The sequence below is a fragment of the Capricornis sumatraensis genome, chromosome 21 (genome assembly GCF_032405125.1).
Source record: "Capricornis sumatraensis isolate serow.1 chromosome 21, serow.2, whole genome shotgun sequence".
NCBI classification, from domain to species: domain Eukaryota; kingdom Metazoa; phylum Chordata; class Mammalia; order Artiodactyla; family Bovidae; genus Capricornis; species Capricornis sumatraensis.
Window position 1 is genome coordinate 32,671,987 of NC_091089.1, and position 9,393 is coordinate 32,681,379.

General features: G+C 42.3%; 1 protein-coding gene across 1 annotated transcript in view; it reads left to right on the forward strand.

The window, feature by feature from the left end:
* The window catches only part of CHST9 (carbohydrate sulfotransferase 9), a 237,597-nt gene extending 228,535 nt beyond the window's left edge, over window positions 1–9,062 (forward strand). Inside the window, exon 5 of the mRNA XM_068993962.1 lies at window positions 7,974–9,062. Within this exon, the coding sequence (XP_068850063.1) occupies window positions 7,974–9,062 (1,089 nt within the window). The remainder of the gene's footprint in view (window positions 1–7,973) is intronic.
* The last annotated feature ends 331 nt before the right edge of the window (window positions 9,063–9,393 follow it).

Here is a 9,393-nt window from a genome sequence, read left to right on the forward strand (position 1 = left end):
AAAAAAAAATTAGACTGTACTCTGACCTTTAATATACTTAAAATAAATTGGAAAGCTAGTCACCTAAATAACCAACTGTAACAACCAATTAGAGTAAAACAAAAAGTGCTAAGCAGAGGACCCGACACGCAAACTGAGCAGACTTGTCTAATACCCTGTACTCACATTTCTGCTCTCCCAGCCTCCAACAGCTTCCTGCTGGAGCCTTTGCCACTGTGGCAATATAGTAATTAAGTGTGTAATTATTTGATTTGTTTTTCATATAAGAATATCAGCTCCACGGGGTCAAGGACCACATTTGTCTTCTCCACCACCGCATCACTGTCATCTAGCACAGTGCCTGATGTATAGTAGGGGTTCCATGACTTTGAGGGGGAAAGAGGAAGAGCAATTAATTTAAATGTTGGAGATCAGAGAAGACTTCACAGAGGTACAGTAGGCCTTAAAAATTAAGAAGAGTGAGGCTTTCACATTTACTGCAGAGTTCATGTATATTCCACAATTTCTGTTCCACTTCTTTTAATACTCTCTTTTTCATCTGTGGTTACATGTCTTTCAGCTGCTTTTGCAGTAATATCCACTCTTTAAAGGCACACTTGGAAAACCCTAGCTTTTTGCCAGAGTTTATAATTTAGCTGTGTCTGAAAAGAGTTTCTCCAGTGAGAAAATCAAATCTCAGTGTATGCTGGAATAAAGTTATTTTCCTTACAGATGGTACAGACTAAGTGCTGAAGTTGTTTCAAAGAGAGTGGAATCCCTCTCTAGAGACCCAGGTGGTTTTAATGAGGGAAGTGGGACTTTCAGCTTAGGAGATTCAGAAAGTCCCAATAAAGGGGGAGAGCATGGCTAGGGGATGCTGAGAGACTGATAGAAGCAAGTAAAGGTCAGAACACATGAGGAAAGGAGCAGACCACAAAGTGAGCAGCGGTCCAGTGGAGACAGGCTGCCAACGCCAACTGAGGAAATAAGACTCGTTTATATGTTGTCGTGTGCCCAGTCCCTCAGTCATGTATGATTTTTTTTGCAACCCCATGGACGGTAGCCCACCAGGCTCCTCTGTCCATGAGATTTCCCAAACAAGAATACTAGAATGGGTTCCCATTTCCTACCCCATATCTGTAGTTCAACCAGTTCCAGATTTTAAGGGATGAAAAATAAAATATTTTAAGACTAATTTGGCAGTAATTTTCAGAAAGACCAATTAGGAGGCTACTGAAGAATATCTCCAATTAAGAAATAATAAGTACAAAAGGAAAGGTTTTTTTTAAAGACTTTATGAGATGTAAATTAACCAGTTTACTTTCTGATTGTCAGAGCATCTCTCAGATTCTGTCAGTGGGGACCAGAATGTCCTAGAACCATTTCAGAAATAGAAGATAGTGCAGGAGGAGCTAATTTGGGGAGGAACAGGATAAGTTTGACTTTACATGTGTTTGCTTTAGGGACAGTCTGAACCAAGTGCCCTGAAGGAAAATGGGAATGTAAGTTTACTCTTATTATTACTGTTACTGTCGTCACTATCACCATCATGATGGAAATTCATTGGTTTCAGCCTCCAATTTAAAATTCCATTAACCTTGGACTTCTCGTGGTCCAATGATTAAGAATTCACCTTCCAACGCAGGGTACTCGGGTTCAGTCTCTGGTTGGGCAATTAGAATTCAAATTGCTGCAGGGAAACTAAGCCTGCAAACTACAATGAAGACCCAGAATAGCCAAAAAAAAAAAAAAAATGTGTATATATATATATATATATATATATATATATATATATACACACACACACACACACTATTAACCTTTCTATTAGTACTCCAAACCCCTCAGTCTTTGCTGTGATTTAAAGGGAAGTAGAGTGAGGCAAGGCAGGGGTGGGTGGGGAGAGGAGGGATGTCACAAGATCCTAGTAATTGTTTTTATAAAGGTGAGTGATGGTGAAATGAGGCGTTGCTGGGAGAGGGTCTCATGTCCATTCACCCAGAAGCCTCATGGGGTGCCTGGAGTGAAGTCTTTGTTTCCACCTTGATTTGATCAGAGCTAAGGAAACAGATTGATATTCGGTAAACTTGAGAGTCCCTTGGACTGCAAGGAGATCCAACCAGTCCATTCTGAAGGAGATCAGCCCTGGGTGTTCTTGGGAAAGAATGATGCTAAAGCTGAAACTCCAGTACTTTGGCCACCTCATGCGAAGAGTTGACTCATTGGAAAAGACTCTGATGCTGGGAGGGATTGGGGGCAGGAGGAGAAGGGGACAACCGAGGCTGAGATGGCTGGATGGCATCACCGACTCGATGGATGTGAGTATGAGTGAACTCTGGGAGTTGGTGATGGACAGGGAGGCCTGGTGTGCTGCAGTTCATGGGGTTGCAAAGAGTCGGACACGACTGAGCAACTGAACTGAACTGAAACCAGTAGGAGACTGAAGTCAATACGAGCAGTGAAATTTTCCCTTGTGCAGTGATCTCCCCAGCCATACTGGTGATTGGAAAGTGTCTGGAGAAATACGGACCTCCAGCAAAGGGAAGTGGATATCTGTGAAGGGTATTTCAACTGGTCCATGTTAGGGCCGACATGACACCCTGCCTAGAGTAGAGCATTTACCTCTGCTTACTGAAATATTCACATCTAGCATATTTGGGAAGCTCTCTCTCCTGAATGGTATGAGATAAACTCTTTTTTTTTTTTCTCCTCACCTTCCACTGCTATGCTCCAGTTCAGTGGACCCCAATTGCCATATATTGCTTGTGTTCGGCTTCTCAGGTGGCACTACTGGTAAAGAACCAGTAGCCTTCTGCATTGGCAGAAGACTGTAAGAGACAAGGGTTCGATCCCTAGGTTGGAAAGATCCCCTGGAGGAGGGCATGGCAACCCACTCTAGTATGCTTGCCTGGAGAATCCCATGGAGATAGGAGACTGGCAGGCTACGAGCCATAGAGATGGAAATGACTGAAGCGACTTAGCAGGAAAGCACACCTGTATGTAGAGTAAATTAGAGTCAAGAGCCACCCCCCCTCTGCCCAGATTCTGTTTCAGGGCATCACAGTAAGGCCTGGGAGTCCAGATGGCTGGCCAGTCGCCAGGAGTTCCCAGGCAGTACTGAGTGACTTTGAACCAATCTGATCTGGCAGGCCGGTAAGGGTCCCACCTCCATACCTACTTTAGCACAAGCAGCTCTCCTTGTGCCTCTTTTATTTGTTTTCTCTTCTGCCAAAGGTTTGTTTGAATACAGATTTTCGGCCTTAACAAGAATCAGTCAATTATTTATCTAAGTTAACCTTGATCTTCTGATTAGCTCTGGTTTTCTTCAACAAGGTCATAAAATGACTCCTTAGAAGCCCATTGTTAAATTATAGTCACATTTACTCATTCAACAATTATTTATTGGTCATCTTCTATGCATCAGGTAACGTGCTAGATACCAGTGATCCAACAAAGAACAAGAAAGATGAGACCTCTGCAGTCATATTCTAGGGCAAGAGAGGTGGATGGGGTGGAAATAGCATAGGAGTAAGTAAAATCATTTCATATCGTGATAAGTAGTATGAGAAAAAGAAGCAGGGTTCAGTGGGAGAAAATCTCAGAGGGGAACATAAATTAAACAAGGTGTACAAGGAACACCTCCCTACAGAGGTGACTTCTGAGAGTCACCAGGCGTGCTGGCTGCTAAGAGCTTGAATAAGATAGTGACAAGTGGTCACAGATTTGCAGAACTGGAAGCCCTGATGAACTAACTGGATGGTTAGATGCCAGGGGTCAGAGATGTGATGGAGGTGGTACAGACTCTGGCAATAGCAAGGTCCACGTAAAATGGAGATGCTTCTGTGAAAGGCGAGGTGGTCAAGGAGCAGAGAGTTTATTGGGTGTCGGAGTCACCACACGTGATGACAGAGTGGGCATGAAGAAGCAGAGTCTGAGCCTGGAGCTGAAGTCTTCAGTGCACGAAGTGGAAAGGTCAGTGGGAAAAGCAGATGACCAGATGGGGAGAGGAAAAGCGGGTGGAGCGGGACCCAGGTGCTTCCCAGAAGCAGGAGGGCGAGTGTCCTGGAAGCCGCAGGGAAAGATAAGCAAACAGCTCCCCATCTTCTGGCCTGAGGGACAAGTGGTGTAAAGAAGTGAAGTTTCATCTACTTGAAAAAGTGCAAGAGTCATCAGAGAAAGTCATGGGAAGCAAACATTCCAGAGGTCCCTGGAGAATAAAGGGAAATCTGATACCACAAGCAAAAGGTCCAGAGGGCCATCAGAGGGCTGATTTCATTTTTGTTTTTGTTAATGGGGCAGGGAGAGAATTAATTGGGCCATCTGTAGACACACAAATTACAGCCTGGATAATAATGGACAACTGGGGAGCCTTGAAATTCACTAGGTCACTGGGATGAAATACTATTACAACAATGATGACTGTTAAAACAATGATAAGAGCAATTACTGCTTATCATTGGAGTTGACGCAGTAGCAGCAGAAGTGTAGCGGCAGTTTGATCTCAGGGCTATGCTCAGTACTTCCCGTGCCACCGTGAATGACTGTGATCTTTCAGACTGTTACCAAAAGTGGGGACTGACTGCTCGATACTCAAATGCCATTAAAGAGCCCAGGCTGATGGAAAGGAAAGTTTGCTTTATTTTGGATGCTGGGAACAGGGACTGAGGGATGGGCAGGTGTCTGTCCAAAGGTCGACCGCCCCGCTCCAAGACAATCAGGTGGCAAGAACTTTTATAGATGGGGGAATATATGCAGAAACAGCATAGTCAGCTTTGACAGTCATCTTGAAATTGGTCATCAGTGGTCTGACTAGCATCATCTTGATTGTTTTAGATACAGTTAATCTTCAGTTCCAGGATCTGTTTGTTTCCAGTTCCTTGAGGCCCATTCTCAGAATTGTGGCAGCTTACGTCATGGCTGTGGTCTGGTCCTCATGTGGCTGACTTCTCCCAGCTGCTGGGGGTTCCAGTATCTACAAGACAGCTCACAGGCTATGGCTCAGAATATTATCTGTAGCCCTTGAAAGTGAAAATCACTCAGTCATGTCCAACTCTTTGCAACCCCATAGACTGTACAGTCCATGGAATTCTCCAGGCCAAAATACTGGAGTGGGTAGCCTTTCCCTTCTCCAGGGCATCTTCCCAACCCAGGGATCAAACCGAGGTCTCCCTCATTGCAGGCGGATTCTTTACCAGCTGAGCCACAAGGGAAGCCCAAGAATACTGGAGTGGGTAGCCTATCCATTCTCCAGCAGATCTTCCTGACCCAGGAATCGAACCAGGGTCTCCTGCATTGCAGAAAGATTCTTTACCAACTGAGCTATCAGGGAAGCCCAAACGATACTTCTAGTTCCCATACCAGGACTCGAACCCAGGCCACCTGGGTGGCCCTTGAAGAGGATCTAAAAGTCCTTGGCTTTGCTTACTGACTAAACTATTATTACTTGGTCACCTTTGACTGTTTTCCTTTCCTTCTTCATGTTCTTACTTCCCTGATTAAACTTACTTGTTGGCAAAAATTTTTTCCACAGACAAAAGGCCAGCAGAGGACACGGGAGGCAAGGACCATGGGGTCATGCTCCATTTCAAAACCTCAAGTCAACGTTTATATTGTAGTGAAAACTTTGTGGACTGCAAGTTGTTGATCAGGGTAAAGAGGGACTCAAAGCTTTCAGGTCACCTTGGAAGTCTCTGAGAAGATAGCAGACAAATGCTTTTAGAGTTTAACCCCCAAATAGTTGGCTCAGTGGTGTGGTGGATCTTGATAACTGTTTTATGGGGTTCCACAGGTTGGTGTATGGTGGTCAGGGCTTACTCAATCAACCTTTTCCACCAGAAATAAGCATCTCTCCTTGAAGCTCAGCCAATGGAAAGACTGTGATGCCTGGAGGTGACTCCCATACACAGTGCTTCATTCCTCTGCTCTTTTGCTCAATTTGCTAGAAAATTCCTAATCATCCTTGAAGACCTAATCTGCCAAGTCATACATTCTTTCTTCCATGTAACAAATAATTACTAGAGACTATAGACTGTTCTTGACCCTGAGAACGAAATGGTGAATCCATCTAGATCAGTAGCTATCTCCCTCTAGGTATATATACACAAATCTGCTAGGAAACTTTCCTCGCCACTCCCTCCTCCCCCTAGGCTGGTAGTCCCATGCTTTAGTCCCCCAACACATCATGTTTTTCATTCATCTTTCTAATACCCTGCTGACAACCCCACTTGTATAGCTTCAGTTCAGTCTCCTCAGCCATCCTTTTCTAGTCCAGGTGAGATCATGTTACTTCTTTGCTCAGAACTCTCCACAGCCTCTGCAGTTTACCCAGGGTAAAAGTCAAGGTTCTTAAAATTGGTGTCACTATCAGAGGAAGCCACCTTGTAAACCCTGTCTCCCATGACTTCCTTTATCAAGTCACTTCTGAGAGTTGTAGGAAGGATATATTCAGATGAAGAACAGACGGTAAGTGGGCTGAACCATCCCACCAAGAGAACTAAATCCTCATCCTACATTTGATACAGTTTTATATTGCAGGACATCAAGTAGACATTTCTGGATTCCCTAGTCTTTCTTCACTGAGGAAAGAGGGAAGTTCTCATACATGAATGGAACTGTATGATACTGTGAAATTATTGTGATAAATGAATTTTAGAAAAATAAAACTTTTTCCAAGAGGAAAAAATTATATATCAGTTTTTGCAAGTGCCTGGAAAACTGAAGTGGCCATTTAGACTTTTATAATTGGCCTTGCTATATTCTGCACATTATAGAATTCCCCCCCCCAAAAAAGTAACAAAAATCTCAATCCAAATACAGCTACATTTTGTGTCTACATTCAGATGCCCTAAGTCAATGCTTGAAGCTCACACACTCTTCAATAGCTCAATAATCATTGACCTACAGAATTATGGAGTTTATTTTATTGCATTACAGGCAAAGTTAAGATAGAAAATTCAGGGCTTTTTCCTTTCTATCTTGTGTATACTTTTTTTGCATTTTGTCAGATTGCATGAGGGTTTCTCTGGTGGCTCAGCAGTAAAGAATCTGTCTGCAATGCAGGAGACACAAAGAGATGCAGGTTTGATCCCTTAGTCAGGAAGATCCCCTGGAGGAGTAAATGGCAACCCACTCCAGTATTCTAGCCTGAAGAATCCCATGGACAGAGGAGCCTGGCGGGCTAAGTCCTTAGGTTCACAAAGAGTTGGACACAACAGAAGTGACTTAAGACGCACGCATGCACAAGATTATATAACTGACAGCCACAGATGCGAAGATGGTACAAAAATAATAACAAACTTTCATGTTTGGGAACACATGTAAGAATTAAAGATTTTAAAATTTAAAAAAAATAATAATAATAATAAAAAAAAAAATAATAATAATAACAAACTTACTGTGACCATAGATTCAAATCAATAACCAGTAGTTTGAGGACTTCCTGGTGATCCAGTGGTTAAGCATTCACTGTGCAATGCAGGTGATTGAACCTGAGGATGCAAGTTTAATCCTCAGTCAGGGAACTAAGATCTCACATGCCACGGGGAAACTAAGTCCATGCTGCAACTACTGAGCCTGCATGATGGAACAAAGGTCCTACATGCTCCAACTAAAACCTGACACAACCAAGTAAATAAATTCTAAAAAACAACTAGCAGTTTTATCCCAATAATATACAGACAGTTTTGCATGAGAAATCTATCAAAGTAATACACCACATGAACATTACATGAATAACATAATAATAACCAAAATACATATACTGTACAATGTGTAGCTTTGATTCAGAGCGATGCCTGGATACCATTTTTCCTTGTTACATTTTCTATGAAGAAGCTTATGAGCCATATATTCTGCATGCTTTGCTAAACTGTTCTGCCAGCTTATATGAAATGTGACCCCTGGATAACATTTTAAAACAATTATGTTAAGCTCCTTATCAATATACCCATAATTGTGAATGTTCTTTCAACATTTCTCATTCTCTATTTTAACAGAACCCCAAGTCCCACATGCTCAAGGATCCCAAGGATAAACTGGAAAATCTACTCAACTCCAAGAGGCCTACTAGGGTCTTCACAGAGACCAACCACTCCCAAGGAGAGGCTCCAGCTTTGGGCAGGAATCCAGGGTCCCCAACAATTCAGCTGATTGAAAAACAGCAAGGGACAAAGATCCTTTTCAGGAAGTTCAGTGAAACAAATTGGTCGGTAGACATTCGCCCTTTAAATAAAAGCTTAGTCACAGACAGCAAATGGAAGAGAATTGATGCAACTCAAGAAAAACGTAGGTCTTTCCTTCAGGAATTTTGCAAGAAATATGGTGGGGTGAGTCGTCCGCAATCCCACGTTTTTCACATGGTCTCCAGGATCTATGTAGAAGATAAACACAAGATCTTATATTGTGAAGTACCCAAGGCTGGCTGCTCCAACTGGAAGAGAATTCTGATGGTGCTCAACGGCTTGGCCCCCTCTGCATACAACATCTCCCATGATGCTGTTCACTATGGGAAGCACTTGAAAAAGCTAGACAGCTTTGACTTAAAAGGGATCTATAGTCGTTTAAACACCTACACCAAAGCTGTGTTTGTTCGTGATCCCATGGAAAGATTAGTGTCAGCATTTAGGGACAAATTTGAACACCCCAATAGTTATTACCATCCAGTATTTGGAAAGGCGATTATAAAGAAATATCGGCCGAATGCCTGTGAAGAAGCATTAAATAATGGATCTGGAGTCAAATTCAAAGAATTCATCCATTATTTGCTGGACTCTCACCGTCCAGTAGGAATGGACATTCACTGGGAAAAGGTCAGCAAACTCTGCTATCCCTGTTTGATCCACTACGATTTCGTAGGGAAATTTGAAACTTTGGAAGAAGACGCCAATTACTTTTTACAGCTGATTGGAGCTCCAAAAGAACTGAAATTTCCCAACTTTAAAGACAGGCACTCTTCTGATAAAAGAACCAACGCTCAGGTGGTGGGACAGTATTTAAAGGATCTGACTAGAACTGAGAGACAGTTAATCTATGACTTTTATTACTTGGACTATTTGATGTTTAATTATACAACTCCATTTTTGTAGTTTGCTTTCTTTTTCTAAAACTCTGTATTGACTTTATGCCGATGGCCTCAAATCAGCTAGCTGTAACTTTCCTATAATTCTCTGTATGAAAAAAATTTAACTAAGTGCAGTTGTCTTGATTGAATGAAGATTTTTACCAAATAGTATGAAACCAATTGGCACAAAGTTATAGGAAAATTACCTAACAGAGACATGTAAACAACTTCAGTTACTCTAGAATGTTTGGAAAAGAGCTGCTTTTGCATTATGGATTATATTATAGAAGCAATAACCCAGCCAGCTGCTACATAAGCTACAATTGCCTCTTTCAAGGGTAGGAAAAACGATCAAA